This window comes from Telmatherina bonti (genome assembly GCF_933228915.1).
Source record: "Telmatherina bonti genome assembly, chromosome: 15".
Lineage (NCBI taxonomy): Eukaryota > Metazoa > Chordata > Actinopteri > Atheriniformes > Telmatherinidae > Telmatherina > Telmatherina bonti.
In genome coordinates, this window is record NC_136613.1 from 7,640,254 (window position 1) to 7,657,112 (window position 16,859).

At 41.0% G+C, this 16,859-nt stretch overlaps 1 protein-coding gene across 1 annotated transcript in view; it reads left to right on the forward strand.

The window, feature by feature from the left end:
* Nucleotides 1-7,185: 7,185 nt before the first annotated feature.
* Nucleotides 7,186-16,859, forward strand: part of pde1a (phosphodiesterase 1A, calmodulin-dependent) — a gene marked incomplete at both ends in the record, with an annotated part of 40,141 nt that continues 30,467 nt past the window's right edge. Inside the window, one exon of the mRNA XM_079254306.1 lies at nt 7,186-7,703. Coding sequence (XP_079110432.1) covers nt 7,186-7,703 — 518 coding nt within the window. The remainder of the gene's footprint in view (nt 7,704-16,859) is intronic.

The window sequence follows — 16,859 nt, forward strand, 5'->3', positions numbered from 1 at the left end:
GTCCCTAGGGAGAGGAGTGTGAGCGTGAGTGTTTGTTTGTCTCTGTGTGGCCGTGCGGTGGACTGGCGAGCTGTCCAGGGTGTACCCTGCCTTATGCCCAAAGACTGCTGGGATAGGCCCTAGCTTCCCTGTGACTTTTTATTGGACTAAGCGATAAGGACAATGAATGAATGAATGAATGAATGAATGAATGAGTGAGTGAGTGAGTGTGAGTGTGAATGGTTGTGAGTTTCTCTGTGTTGGTCTTGAGATGGACTGGCAACCTATCCAGGGTGTACCCTCCAGCTTCTGTTACCTTGAATTGGACTGGATGGATGGTATGCTGCACCATAACATCTAACACATACACATGTAGCAAGGTTGCTGGCAAACCAGAGTGTGATTGACAGTAAAGTTTCACCAATCCCACCTGTAACAAGTTTTGCTCCTTGTTAGATCCATCTTCTGTAGCATCAGATCATCTCATGCTTACCTTCCACTTTAGTTATTTGGTAGTGAGAACAAATGCAATATCTGCAACTTGTATTTGGCAGTTTTCTTGTTTTTTTTTTTTTGAAAATCTGGACTTTTTAGTTAGTGTGATGGTGTCTTAAACATGAAAACAACTCAAAGAGGCAGCAGTTTTCTTTATCAGATATCAAACATTCAGGTACCTGTAAGAATGAATCTGTAACCCAGGAAACAAAGTGATTGTGATTGGTGTTGGCTATGAATGTTCCAGCCATGGTAAACATCATATCAAATCAAATCAAATTTATTTGTATAGCATCTTTCGTACATGAAGTAAAGTGCTTTAGATATATTAAAACAAGGAATACACATGGAAACACATAAGTTCACACATCTGTTATATGTGATTGTCACCCTTGTGTGTGTCCATTTTCATGGCTCTTATTGCCCACTGAGGGAAGGTCTGTCCATGGTGCTGATACTACATGTGAATAAAGGTTGATTGGCATTGTCTAATTAGAGCCAGAACAGCCATCCTGCAGCAGCTAACAAGCAATAATAAAAAACCGAATAAAGAGCCAGAAATTCACCCTCAAAAGCACAAAAGCATAATCTGTGATAACGTTCCCTGCCGGCAATCCAGAAGCTATTTTTATGTATTCAGTTTTGTAACATGGACTTTTACCACTAAAGCTAACAAACCCCTTTCCGATGTCAAAGCAAAAACCAACAGGAAAAAGAAGCAAGCAGCACCTATCTTTGTTGTACGTTTTGAGCACTGCCCTCATGTGGAAGTGAGAAGATAAACAGTCAATTGCAAATTTGCAAGAGCTTTAGAAGCACTCTGCAGAGGTGTGTCCATTTCAAAGGGCATCTGCAGGTGATCCAGGTACCTTTTATTTTGAAATTGTTGCAGGGTCAATCTCATCACTCCTCGCTCATTTACCAACTTTCTGGTGTAGATGATCAATCTTCCAGGTCATGGTGATCCTAACGGTGTGTTCAGACCAAACGTGTTTTGAGCGTCAAAAACGCTAAAAGCTCGACGCTGGTCACAAACTGTCACTTTTGTGTCCAACGTCCAAAACGCTCTTGATGCTCCTGCCTCGTTTGTCTGGAGCGAGCGGCAAATGCGGCGAAAAATAGAGGGGGAAAGGCGGAGCTTTTCTTCCGGTCAGTTTGAATGATGGCGGTGCAGTAGAGAGAGCGGCATGGCTTTATTTAATAAATAAAGCTAGAGAACGTTGTCGTAGGGCAGTGATAGTTAGTGTTAATGCAACAAGAGCCGCACTCAGCAGAGAGCCGCCACCCCCCCCCCCCCACAAAAAAAAGCATTGCCACGCTACGTATCCTGCTACGTTGCCAAATCAATAACATTCAGCTTTTTAGCAAGGAATGGTTATCCTAAATATTGCACGGAGTAACGACATTCTTATGCAGCAGTATAGTGGTGAAAATACAAAGATGCCTCCAGAATGTCGGTGTTTCTTTTTATATATATATATATATATATATATATATATATATATATATATATATATATATATATATATATATATATATATATATATATATACACACGGAGCTACCGACGGAGCAGCTCTTTTGAGTTCGTTGCAGCTGAAATCAGCCAAAACTGGCAACTCTGACAGGGTCAGTTAGGGCCGTTACGACAGCAAAGTTCTAGCAAGCAGCCTAGAGCTCTTGTTTGTGGAGAGAACTGCACTGTTGAGGATCATCATGACTTGTTTAGATAGCATTTTCAGAAAGCCAGTGGCTGCTTCACGAGCCGCAAGTCAAGAGTCAGAGAGCCGCATGCGATGAGGAACACTGTCGTAGCATGTGTCTCAGCCCTGTGTCTGGGTTCACCAGATAAATCGTAGGCGTACTCCAGGAGCTGCAAGCTGATCACTCTAATTGGTTGACGCCCTATGTCAAGCGGCAAAAGTTCAGATTTTCCATCTCTGGGTTTTGACACGCGTTATGCGCGGCATGAGCGTCAACCTTAAAAAACTTTTAAAATTTTTGGTGTGATGTGCTCAAAATGCTCAAAACGCGACGCGAGAAAGCTCAACACCTCCTTGACGCGCCTCCACATGGACTTTACATGTAAACCTGACACTCTTGACGCTTAAAACGCAATTGGTATGAACACACCGTAAGAGTTTTTTTTAGGAAATGTGGTTGCCAAAGTATGCTAATAAATCTGGAACTCCTCACCTTAGAACCAAAGAAGCTTTTTGGATGAGAGACGATACATTGTCAGGAGACTGAAATAAGTCCAGTTGCCTGAAATTCAAGCTTTTGACATAAGCAGTCATGATTAAACCTGAATGTATCTTTGCAACATCACGTTACAACGGTTCATGTTCATTCATAATTTATGAACTATTATTATTTTCTTTTGTGCAAACACTCACACAGTCCCTCATGAACCGAGTTGGATATTTAGTTTATTGCATCCAACCAACAGTTGAAACAGTATAACAGGATTAAGAGGAGATGTTTTCTCAATTAGTGCTGGGAGCAGAATGTTTCAATGATGTTTTATAATTGAAAAGAAGCTGTCACTTCAGGTAACTGTAGGGTAACCAAAGGAGTTCCTCAGGGATCAACACTGGAGCCACTGCTATTCATTTTATACATTAAAATCCTTCAATATTTCAAACCTCATTTCCATTTTTACGCTGATTACACACTAATGTGTTGCTTTGCACCTAACTAGACTGTAGTTACAGCAACATTTATATACTGTCCAAAAAACATTGTAGTAATTAAAGGTTTTCTTACCATAGAAAAATGAAAATCATGACATCCTGCTGAATCCTGCATCTATAATCAGCCTCCAGGTTTCTAAGTTGATGGTCGCAGCTGAATGCAAACGCTTGGGGATTTTAATTAACAACTCTGTTGTGCCTCATATGTAGCAGCAGCTTGAACTGAGGTGGAAACAGTATTTTTTTTATGTTTTATAGAGAATTTGATTGCTGCTTTAAGGCCCAAAGGGGACTAAATCACTTTTATGTCTCTGCTTTATTGTGGTGATGTAACTTACTGTACATGCTGGCATTTGGACTCTGCTTGGATACAGAGCACCTCAGAGCATTGAGCTTAATCGCAATCCCTAAAGTGCTTGGCCACCCCTGTATATTCGAGTCAGATTGTATGTCTTTTACCCACTGGAGACTTTGTTTTCACCCGATGAGCCATAGTTAGTCAGGCCCCCTCTTACCAACAGACTTACATCACTTACAAAGATACAGGAAGAGATTGTCTTTGTGTTTTGTCTTAATTCTTTAGATATCTTCCTAAAGTCCGAAGTATGAGGTGCTTAGATATGTGTGTGCTGTGCTTGGCTGCACATCACGTAAATCTCAAATCGGCATCTCACTCAACTGTAAATGCACACTAGTCATGCGATTAACGAGTACTGTTCTGGGTCTTACCCGCAATGACTTTTTATTTATCATTTCTCATTGTTTTAGTTTAATTTTTAACAACAGTTGCTCGTAATAGACAATGTGACCACACTGCCACTTATGGAAACATCTAATCCAACCTACTTTATTTCTATAACACATGTTATAAACATAAACAGTTTCGAAAGTGTTGCACAAATACAATAAAACAGTGAAAAAGAAAAGAAAAACAATGTTACAATACTGAAATATGGACGATACTAAAAATAGCAATAAATACAAAATAATAAGCCTCAAATCAATCTACAAAAATAGGTTAAAAAACAATAAATAATTTAATAAAATAAAATAAAAAGACACATAGGACCACACATTTCAAGCAGTGTTAAAAGCCAGAGAATAAAAGTGAGTCCGAAGATGACACTTAATGCACTGTTTTGACACTGGAGGGCTGTCTACCAAATAATAGAATCTTAAAATCAACTCTAAAACAAACAGCAAGCTAGTGCAAAGACAAAGAACAGGGGAGATATGCTCTTGTTTTTTGATTACTGTTAAAAGGCGCGCAGCGGCATTTTGGACTAACTGCAGTGGATAAAGTACGCTGTGATTAATTCCAGAATAAAGTGCGTTGCAGTAGTCCAGACGTGAGGAAATGAAAGCATGCATGACTTGTGCTCAATGCGTGCTCAAATTCAGAGAAAGATTAAATAGATTTAACTTTAGCTAAAAGGTGTAGATAATAAAAAATATTTTTCACAACGACATTAATTTGTCGTTCCATCATCAGATCCGTGTCCATCATCACGCTGAGGTTGGTGGCTATGTCTAGTGTCAGAACTGGTTCTGACACTGGGCCCAAATGTTATTATCTCAATCTTGGTCTCATTAAGGTTTAGAAAATTTTGACCCCACCAGACCCTGACATCTTAAGACATTCCAGCAGGGGTGTCGGGGGGCTGTTGCTGCTCTTCTATAATGGCAAATAAATTTGTGTATCGTCTGCGTAAAAATGATACATGACACCGTGTTTTTGAAGGAGTTGGCCGAGAGGGAGGAGATACAGCGTGAATAAAACGGGGCCAAGAATTGAACCCTGAGGGACTCCACAGAGCAGGGCGACAGTTGACAAGGTGAAGCCTCCTCTGGCCTGACAGAAAAGAATCTATCCGACAGGTTTGACCACAACCAATGTAAGACTGTCACCCTGAGACCCACACAGTGTTCAAAATAATTTAAAAGAATTGTGTGGTCAATTGTGCCAAAAGCAGCAGTCAGGTCTAAAAGTGCTAAAATGGAAGAATTACCAGCATCTGTCATTAAAAACCTTCAAAAATGTAGATTCTGCACAACATGCACAAACATAAGTGGAAAAAAAAGCAAATGAGGAAAGTCAGTGTTTTGGTCTGCCCAGCTTTCGATTACAAAAGAACCCAAACTGTTGCAATGTCTAAGTAGTCTTCAGGAATAGTTCTCCAGATTTCTTAAAGAATTTTCCAAAACTCTTGTTTCTGTCTTCTGTTCTCTGTCCCGATAATCCTGCACTGTTTCAGTAATTTTCCAGGTTCTGGGGAGGATTCATCTCACTATCAGACCTGTTGTCACTGATTTTCACTCCAGTTCTTGAATCATTTGGCATAACTCAGCTTTTGCTTCCTGTTTCCCTTCCTTAAGAATGGTTTATTCATACCAGGGTGGGTGTAGAGACCTTTTCTGATGAAGCTTCAGCCAATGGTTGTGAAGGTCCATATGCGTGTCTCAGGTCCTGCGTCAGGTCTTTGTGTTCATATTAACAATATTACTTTCAGCTTCAGTTCATCTGCTGTGGATAGTTGTAAGCTTGACACTTGTTTTCATCCTACTGGTGCAGGTTTGTATCTCAAAACGTCTTATCTTTGGTGTTTCTCTCAGATGCAAAAAAAAAAAAAGAAAAGACGTGAACAAATAATATGTCTTTGTAGGAGGCTGCAGGTAGAAAAAAAAATGTTGTCTGTTATATTGTAAAACCTTTTTCAGGCTTGAATGTTTTATGGTTCAATAATAAAAGGCCTAATCAGTAAAAACAAACAAACAAAAATCGTCTGAAAATGGTCTGGTACAGGATCAGGACTGGAAATAAGTGAAAAAGAAACTAATATCTGGATAAAAACCTTTCAGAGAGCTTTAGAAAAGTTTGAACGACTTGCAGTGCAAGACCACAACCCTTTTACAGATGATCAAAAATCTGGATATTTGGAAGCAAAGGAAAAGACCGGAGAGGTGTCCCAACACATTTGCACAGTGTTGTACCTGTTTTATTTGCTTCATGCACATTGGTGAGAGGATATTGTTGTTGACATGAGCTGTTGCTTTTCTTGGTTTTCCCTTTTTTTTTTCCAGGTTAAAGAGAAAAAAGTTTTAAATAACCTGCGAAGCTGCATGCTGGACATGATCGTGTGCAGTTCAAGGCTGGGTTTAACGGTTTTACGTTGTTGTAATGACGGCTGCAGCCTCACGGGGGCGCCAGCACTGTGATCTACTGTGTGATTTTTCCACTTGACTGGAGAGGATTTTTGACTCTCATTTTCAGGAACATTACATCATCATTGTTTAAAACCTCTACACATACACATGGACACACACAGGAAGCACATACACATAACTTAGCATCACTCACACACACACACGCACACACAATGCCTCGCTGATGAAGCAGGTTTGGGAGGGGAGGACAAACTGAGGCGGCCCTTTGTTGTTTGCATCTGAAAGGAGCGTAAAGTTATGTTCATTTGAAACTGGGAGGTGGTGAGGAGGAGGAAGAGGCAGGTCTGTCGGCTGCAGGATTCCATCACTCCTGGCAACCGTTATTGAGTTACCACGGAAACGCTGTGCAATGTTCTCTGCTTCTCCTTTGTCCTCCTCCATCACTCTGCTCTCTCTCTCTCTCTCTCTCTCTCTCTCTCGCTTCATCCCATCTTTATTGCTGGTCGACCTCCTCCTTGCGTTGCCACAGCGATGCTCTGAGTCCGCTGCAGCGCAGAGCTGAGCTGGTGAAGGAAGTTGCCAGCTCGTCACCTTGTTTCCTGTCGTTTTTGCTCTTTAACTTTCACATTCTCGTGACCTTTCACCCATCCCGCTCCCTAACAGATTGGAGGCCGTTGATCTGGATTGGCCGAGCTTCTCAGGTGACATCACAGGAAGTTGGATGAAGTTGGAAGAACTCGAGCATTCTCCGTTGCGATTGCCGTTGATGCTTTCCTTCACTCTGCGAGACGTCCGGGCACTTTCGCAGAGACCAAGCTCTGCTCTGTGAACACATCTCCAAACTCTAAACAAGATGAATGAGGAGGCAGAGGAGGCGCAGCTGCCTGAGGAGTTGCTGGAAGCTGAGAAGCAACAGCAGGAGGACACGCTTTGTGAGAAGTTGTTAGAGGAGGAAGAAGATCAGGAGCCACCAGAAGAAAAGCTGGAGGAGGAGATGGAAACAGAGGAGGTGTATGAAGAAGAGACAATGAAGCAAAGTGAGAAACAGAAAGAGCTGGAGGAGGTGCAGGGGAGAGAAGAGCTGCAGCAGCAAGAGGAGGAGGTGCGGGATGAAGAGATGTCAGGCACAGAAGAGCAGGATGCCGAGCAGGATGAGCAGCAGGCAGAGGTGGTGAAGGAGGACGTAAAGGAGCTGCAGCAAGCTGAGGAGGAGGAGGAGGAGGTGGTGCAGGCAGAGGAGATGTTACGGACTGAGAAACAGCAGCAGCAGCTGCAGAAAGCAGATGTGCATCAGACTGAGGAGGCGCAGGACTTTGCAGACACTCTGGAGCAGAACCACAACAACCAGGTCCTGATCCGACTGAGAGGAATGTGAGTAAACACAGTCAGCTGGCTGATGATGTCATGTTGGCGTGACGATTCTTGGCAATATTGATCACTTGCTGGGGGTATTGTGGAGATCCGTGTGCTGCTGAGCAAGTCACTGGGACGGCATCAGTGTGGCCGCTTGGTTGCCGTGGTGATGTTGGAATGAAGTGAGGATGGAGGAAGACGAATGACAGAAAATTAGTGTGGAATAGTGGGCGTGCGACATCCCTGAATATAAAGAGAGAAAGGGAGTGTGTGTGGGTACATCTGTGTGTGTGTGTGTGTGTTTTCCTACTGAGGTCTGCGTGACAGATATTTTCACGAGGGTGGATTCTTAATGCTGCAGCATGTGCAAACACATCTGCCTGACTCCGAGGCTACAGCAGCAGATGTTCGAGAAGGAAAAAAATAAACACACACAAAACACCCCGTCATGTATTTCTTTCCCTGTTTTTTTTTTTATTTTAATTTTGCGCTCCATTGTTGCCATGGTAACGGCAGAGCGTTGCGATGCAGCAAACTCTGCAAAGAAAGGCTGATCAGCAGTGCGACTGAGAGGAGATGATGATGAAGAAGAAGAAGAAGGGGCAGAAACAAGCTAAATGTTTCATTCAATGTCATGTTTCATTCGTCAGCATCTGGACTCTGCGTTGGTGTAAATCCTAAAAATATAAAAAGTCACATTTTTATTGATCTGGGCTTAATTTCATAGTTTTAGACTGCAGTTAGTTAACCCTAAAATGCTTTTACAGTTTAGTTTCTCACAAGTAAATGATTGTTTTAAGGTGTACATACATTTGTGATTGATGCACGTGTGTTTTATTTTCCCATTTTTCCCGTTAAGCATTCCTGAAAACGATCATAATTTATCAAATTTATCAGTTATTTATTTATTTATCAGTTTCTTTCATATCATCTTTCAAGAATCTAGATCAAGAAGGTCGGTTTAGTGCTGAGGATTGATCTGGCGCTGTCCAGAGAAGAGCGCGACACAAGCAGCTAAACATAATGGTCAATTCTTCACAACCCTCTGCACAACGTAGGGAAACAATGCTGTGTGTTCAGTCAGAGGCTTCTTCATGTAACAGCAAAACACAAAGATGCAGGAGGTCATTCCTGCCAAGTTCATTTGTCCTACAGAACGATTATTAGTTTATTACTTATAAAACAAACAGACAAATAAACTGCTACATTATTCACACCTGCAGAAAAAATGATGAAGGATTTTTTTGTCAATTTATTATAGAAGTTTTTGTATAAGTTAATTTACAAAAGGTATTAAAAAAGAATACTGCTAAACTTAGGCTATTATTTCAACGAAGCGATCCTTCACAAAGGTTAATTCGACGTCCATTTTGTTGGCTTTGCTCTGAGCCCTCTCCTGGATGTAAACTCAGCCTGATGTTGACTTTATTCTTATTTCTTTTTCTTTCTTTTCCTCATTTCCACCAGCAGTAATGTACGCTTCGGTTTCTCTGCTGAATAAACCACTCTGCACTTGAAAAGGCCAGAGTGTTGATATCCAGTTGCTAGCATGTGACGCACAAGGCGAAACACACCTGATGGTTCGTACTGGAAGAAAGGGTTGTGAAGTTTGGTTTTCTCAGCCTTTGGGATGTTGCTGGGCAACAATGGCTCAAGGAATGTACGTAATAGATACCAATGTGTCAGAAATGCATATATTTAAAAGTCAGAAAGTGACTTTATGCTTCTGTAAGAGTTGACAGCGATAATGTTTGAACTAGAGCCAAGAAGAAAAAGAGACTTAAAACTGAAACAATTACAACAAGAAACAAAGTTTTTTGTTATTTATAATATAAAAACTGGCATCAGATACCTTTTATTCATTCATTCATTCATCATCCTAATCGCTTGATCCAATTCAGGGTTGCAGGGAAGCTGGAGCCTATCCCAGCAGTCTTTGGGCGAAAGGCAGGGTACACCCTGGACAACTCGCCAGTCCATCGCAGGGCCACACAGAGACAAACAACCAATCACACTCATTCCTATGGGCAATTTGGAGTAACTAATCAACCTAACATGCATGTCTTTGGATGGTGGGAGGAAGCCGGAGAGAACCCACGCAGACATGGGGAGAACTCCACACAGAAAGGCCACTGTCCAAGCCTTGCCTCAGCCAAGGATCAAACCACCAACCTTCTTGGTGTGAGGCCACAGTCCTAACCACTATTCCACCGTGCAGCCCCTATAAGATGCCTTATATTATGAAATCATCCCATTTTATGCTAGAAAAATCAAGTCAGACAGACAAAGTTTCCTTTTCTTTTTTTTTTTTGTTTTGTTGGTTGTTTGGTTGTGACCCTTCACACTCACCTCGTGACCCTGGATGGGACCAGAACCATAGGTTGGGAGCCACTCCTGTAGAGCATCATTACCGCTGAGTGAATTCGGGTGCATCTGCAGCTGAGATCAGGCATGTTTTGCTTTCTTCTAAATTACAAAGAGACAGTATGTATGAATCGGCTCAAGTGTAATGCTCAAAGCTCAGAAGCAAACGCGGCAACGCGAGCCAACATCTGCTCGACGAGGAAAAGGCTTCATGCTTCACTGTTTCTGTCATGTGTCTCCTCTCCGGCTCTGCTCACACATTAAACCGTCACGCAGCTGATCCAACAGCTAAACTTTAATTGTTTCCGATGGGACTTTCTCCATATTTAGAACAGAATTGTCTTTTTTGGCCTTTTGGCAGAAAAATGTGTGTAGACGCGTCATTTCTAACAGTTTCAGCTTCTGGTCCAGACTGAAAACAGTCATTTTCCCTCACTGCACGGAGCTCTCCTGCAAACATCCTCCAGTGAATTTAAATCAGAAAGTGCTGTCTTGTTGGAGTAAACTGATACATTAAAGATGCATGACTGTTTCTGCCAGTCAATCCGTGATTATAAAACATTCAATCAGCCGTGCAGTAGCAGGGGAATACGCATGTCTATGGGCTGCAATTAAATCCCTGTTTCATAATTGCTCAGTTATCAGACAACAAAGCAGAAACATATGTGACAAGAAACAGCTGTGTAGTGAATTTGTCTTCATGAAAACACGGCGATGGTGCCCACGGAGAGCAGAGGGACACTGAACGGGCCAAAACCCTGCAGAATGGCTGCTTTTTAAGTGTTAATGATGCAGCCAAATGGACCTTGAAAAGATGTTTCTTGTCATGCAGTTTTGTTTCTACGAAAAGCAAGAAATGCAAATGCCACAGCAGAATTTCTCATTAATGGTTTTTAAATGAGATCTTCGATGTGTTGCCAGCCTCTCTGGGCGTCCACACACACAAAGGGATGTCTTGTCACCTTCATCTCACATGTAATGAATATAATAATCCAATCTGGTGATTCCAGATCTTAGAAAAATATTTCTATATAAGTAACATTTCAGAGATAAAATCACCAAGTGCTTTACAGTAAAAATCCATAAATATCATTTTAATGTATTATTATCCTTTTATAGCTTCTTCTCTTTTTTTTTGTATGCTTAATGTTTATATTCTCTTCAATTTCTATTTAGTCTTGGTATCTTTTTTATTTTTCCAGTTGTTTTAACTTCCCGACACACTTAATGGGGTTGAGACGGCGCCTCTTGAGACATAATTTTATGTTTGCTGTGTTGCATATATGTTGGTTTCACAGACTTAATTCAGGGGGGTATGATAATTAATTAAGCTTTTTATTCTTTTTTTGCTTTTAATGTAATGCAATTTGTACTACACTTTCATTGTCTGAAAAGTGCTTTATAAATCATCACCAGCCCAACACACACAAAGTAACAAAACATCATGCTCTCAGATTGCTTGTCTGCCAAGAAATGTGACTGGTTGTAATACTGGAAAGAAGTTTGACATTTTAAAGCAGTCCATGATGGACGAGACATCGAGGATGAAAAGTATTTTGCTTGAATTGACTGAAATCTTGCTGTTTGTACAATGAAAAAGACAACCTGGGTTCATCTGATTTTACACACAAGCAAGCAGCCTGGTGAAAATCATCATTTGATCGTGGACATCGAGGCTGATCCAGATAGATTCAGAGCCTACTTTCACCCTCGATGAAATACACCCTGATTAGTTGTAAAGCCATTTAACACCGACAAAGTTTTTAAAACTTTCTTGATTCTTAAGAAGCAATCTGCATCAAACCTTTGAATTAGGATTAAATACATAAAATAATAATAAATGGTTTGAATTGAGGGGAGTCAGTAACTCCAGCTGGAATAGGGTGGATTGTCCTCTCCGGGTCGGGAGTGAGGTCCTGCCTCAAGTGGAGGAGTTTAAATATCTCGGGGTCTTGTTCACGAGTGAGGGAAGGATGGAGCGTGAGATCGACAGACGGATTGCTGCGACGTCTGCAGTAATGCGGGCTCTGCGCCGGTCTGTCGTGGTGAAGAAGGAGCTGAGCCAGAAGGCGAAGCTCTCGATTTACCAGTCGATCTACGTTCCTACCCTCACCTATGGTCATGAGCTGTGGGTCGTGACCAAAAGAAGGAGATCTCGTATACAGGCGGCTGAAATGAGTTTCCTCTGCAGGGTGGCCGGGCTCTCCCTTAGAGATAGGGTGAGGAGCTCGGTCATCCGGGAGGAGATCAGAGTAGAGCCGCTGCTCCTCCGCATCGAGAGGAACCAGTTGAGGTGGCTCGGGCATCTGGTCAGGATGCCTCCTGGACCTCCCTGGTGAGGTGTTCCAGGCACGTCCCTCTGGGAGGAGACCCCGGGGAAGACCCAGGACACGCAGGAGGGATTATATCTCTCGACTGGCCTAGGAACGCCTCGGGATCCCCCCGCAGAGTTGGAAAATGTGGCTGGGGAGAGGGAAGTCTGGGCCCGACCCCGGATAAGAGACGGAAAATTTATGGATGGCCTGGATTGAGGGATAGTTTATCATCGTGTGTTTTTGTGTAAAAATGTAGAAAGTAAACTTCCCAAAATTGGTTGATTTTAGGTATTAAGATTTTTTTTAAGTTAGCCCCAGTAGAACAGTTTATAGATAATCCTGTAGTCAGGAATGTTTACTAATTAGAGCAGTTTGATATTATTAGTTGATATCGGCATTAAAATATCGGAAAGTATCGCGTACAGGACTATGGTTCGGCCAGCTATGTTGTATGGTTTAGAAACAGAAGCACTAAAGAAAAGACGGGAGGCAGAGCTGGAGGTTGCAGAGGCTAAAATGTTGAGTACTGCACACCAGAGACCAGACTGAGATGGTTTGGACATGTACTGAGGAGGGATAGGGAATATGTCGGTAGAACGAAGCTGAGGTTGGAACTGCCAGACAGGAGGAAGACCGAAGACGAGATTTGTGGATGTTGTGAGGGAAGACATGAAGGACAGAGTGCAAGAAGAGGAAGCAGGTTAGATGGAAGCAGGTTTGCTGTGGCGACAGCTAAAGGGAAAAGCCGAAAGAAGATTGAAAAATGTTGGTACTGATTTTGACTTTTTTTATTGACACAACCTTTACGTATCAATCTCTTCAGTCACGTCTCCGCTAACAAAAAATCGCAAAATATAAGAGATATCGTGTAATTTTCTAGATATTTTTGTTTGTTTGGCACAAATTGGTCCAGAAATATCGGTATCAGTTGATATCAGTATTGGAAATGAAGACTTGGAGAAACTCTGTATCTTTATAAAAAAGCTATATCAAACATCCTTATTATTAATGTTGCACCAGCTGGAATCCTTTATTGATTTACAGTTTCAGCAGGGTGGAGGATGTTGTCTGATCAGAGCAGTTATGGACCCTTAAAAATACTATAAATAAATAATTCTATTGAGAAATATATTTCTTAGGCTCTTTAAATATTGAAATAAATAATGCTACACTTTTTGCATTATTCATTCATGTATGAAATGTAGATTTCTGTATTTATTTATTCATTTATTATGTGTTTATATGTCTATGTTTATTTATAATTTTTTTCATTTACACATTTTTTTTCTTCATTTATGTGTGTTTTGTTGCTTTTTAGTGAGAAGGTTCTAACTTATTACAAACCACATGGATGTGTAAAAGCGTGGTGATCGAGCCTAACACCTACATGAAGGTAGGATTGAGTCCGTTTAAAACAGGATTTGGACACAAACACTCAGATTTATTGTGCAGACATGAGAAATAAGCTGCTTTTTAACCCCACGGGACTGTTTTCCATTTTGTCTCTTGCTTACAGGTTCGATTTTATTTCTGTTTTACGTAATTGCAAATTAATGTGTGCAGATCTGGTGCAGATGTAAATGAAGGGGAAAAGTTGACAGCACTGCCAGATATTGCATCTGTGTGCAAATGAAGAGTTTGTTTATGCTCATCCGTCACACATTTCACACAGAAATGTACATTTTAGGTCAGCAGAGTGCAGTGCATGTTGACAAGACTTCCTTTCTGTGAAACACACACACTAATTTATGCCCTTTGGCAGCTCCTGCTCTGCTTAACAGAACTATCTTGCTAAGTAGCATCTTGCTGCAGTAACTAGTTGGCAACACAGTTTAAAAAGGAAAAGAAATAACAGTAGAATTTTGTGTCCTGGTGCAAGAACCTGATGCCCAGACTAACGCTTCCTGCCAAATCCTGTTCTAAACATTGGCTGGTGCATGTGCTCGCTGTCAGTGGTGATTCGATGAGACATGGTGGAGGAGTAAAAATAAAGAAGCAGTTTAACAGAGATGCTCGTCTACAAACCTGACAGGACTGAGCTGTGAGGTCAGGAAGACTCGATGGGAAAAGTACACAGCGCAGGGTTTTCCTTTGCTCTGTGGGAAAACACGCTGCTCCGTAAGGAAGCTGATTTTTCTGGTGTGATTTCGTTGGTGAATGAGCGCATCTTTTTAAAACTCAGCGTTTATCATGCATAAGCACAAACTTTTAATTACAACAGCAACATGCAGAGAACTGAGGTCACTCTGGCCTCACAGCAAGAAGATTGCTGGTTCGACCTGGGGGGAGGTTCAGACAGCGGCCTTTCTGTGTGGAGTTCACTGTGTATGCGTGGGTTCTCTCCGGTACCACGGCTTCCTCCCACCAAACACATGCATGTTGGGTTAATTGGTTACTCTAAATTGTGAGAAGTGAGTGTGGATGGTTGTTTGTGTGACAGACTGGCGACCTGTCCAGGGAGAACCTGCCTCTCACCCAGTTATTGCTGGGATTGGCTCCAGCTTCCAGCGACCCTTAACTGGACTACGCGGTTTAGAAAATGGATGGATGGAATATAAATAGGAGGGTCTGTGGATGTTGTTTAAAACCCAGTAAGCAGAAAACAGATTTATAACACGTGTGAGCCAAGCCGGGTTTTTTTTATTTATTTATTTTTTTATTTCAGGTAAATATTTGAACATTTAAACATGTTTTTAGCGGATCAAACGAACCACAGCTCGGCCCATGTTAAGCTCGGGTTGAAATAAAAACAACCACATTGGTCCTAATTGTGTTTCCCTACCAATGCTGACTTTGTTGACAAATACTTTTGTGTTTTTTTTTGTGTCCCAGTACACAAATATACCAAAATATAACATTGACCGACAGGTCATGATTTATTACAAACCACTTCCTGCATTATTTGAGACTCAACTCAACTCAACTTTATTTATAAAGCCCTTTAAAGGTAAAATATGTAAGATTTTCAATATTTTCAAAATAAATTAAGTAAAGAAAAAAAAAACCCCAATCATAATTAGATAGTTTTTTAAACATGTAGGTTCCAGTCTGTCCATATTTGATGCGTTATTAAATTACAAGTTTAAAAAGACCCTTCTTGAATGTTTTCTGACCAGTAAAAAAAACAAGTACTTTTTTTCTGCCAGTAGGGGGAGTATAAGCCCATTTATTGCAGAGCGGCTCTGACCTACAGCTCACAAGCGATTCCTGCCCTCATTGGAGCTGGCAAGCAGGAGGGGTGAGTTTTGCTCATTACTGCTAACCTGTGGTCGTTTGTGGAGGTAGCAGTTTTGTGGTTTTGCTCACGACCTGGTGTTTGCCACCTGGTGGTGGAAAGAATCGCCTTGAAGTCTTACATACTCTGCCTTTAAAACAACCAGTTGAAACAAAGTGCTGTACACAATCGGCCAAAATAAAAACAGAATTAAACAGTTCAAATGTAAATAAATAACACAATAAAACAAGAGGTCATACAAGGAATACGGAATTAAAACAATAAAACAAACTGAATAAATAGTAAGTAAAAACCAATAATAAAAATAAGGCACACTGACCGGAAACTGTCTTACGTTGGGTTAAAGGCCAAGGAATAAAAATGGGTTTTAAGATGAGTTTTAAAAATGGACAGGGACGTATTCTGGTGGTTGTGGTGATCTCTGTTATCAAGTTTAAGCCTTTTAAAAGTTTGCAACAGGCTTGTTTATGACCTATGACTATATAAATTGGTCTTACAGCAAATCCAGAGAAGAGTTGCTGGTGCCAGTCGGTTTGCTCGACAAGTTTCCGACCTCAAAACTTCTGACTCATTTAGACCCGGTTTACACCACAACGCTGTGACAGTAAAATGCAGAAGCATCCCAAAGGATGGGAACTTAAGCCACTCTGTGTTGAATGAAGCTTTGTAGGAGCCTTTCATCAGATGGAGACTTAAATGGGACTTAAAGAGCAGTTAAGTGTCCTGCAGTTTAAAGAAAATACCAGAGTTTTAACAGCTAGAAATCTAAGAGGAAAATAAACACCAAAGATCTGTTTTCATCGTCATTCATGAAAAAAACAAAAAAACGGCGTGATATTTTGTGATTGTTTGAACCGTTGAGCCCTCGTACTCTTTATGTTTATCTCCATCTCAATTTCTCCCCGATGGATGGATGCAGGTCAACAAGCAGATGTCTGTACTATTTTTTTTTTTTAAAATATTCTTTTATTTGGTTACTCTTCTTAGTTGCCGTGGTAACAGAATTTGGATGCTGCCAAGTCTTTGCGATGGAAAGACACAGAAACAGCTTTTTTTATTTCTTTATTTTGACAAAGTGATTCATTTTGTCCTTTTTAGTTTTTCCATCTGTTGTTTTTTTTTTTCCAACTGAATGGTTTTAAAACAGATTTAAAATCACAGAAAAAATAAAACAGTCGCTACAAAGCTCATCAGATTGTTGTTTGAAGCGTGAAATTGGACAGAAATAATGATAAAATAAAGTTCTCTTTTCGCAGTGAA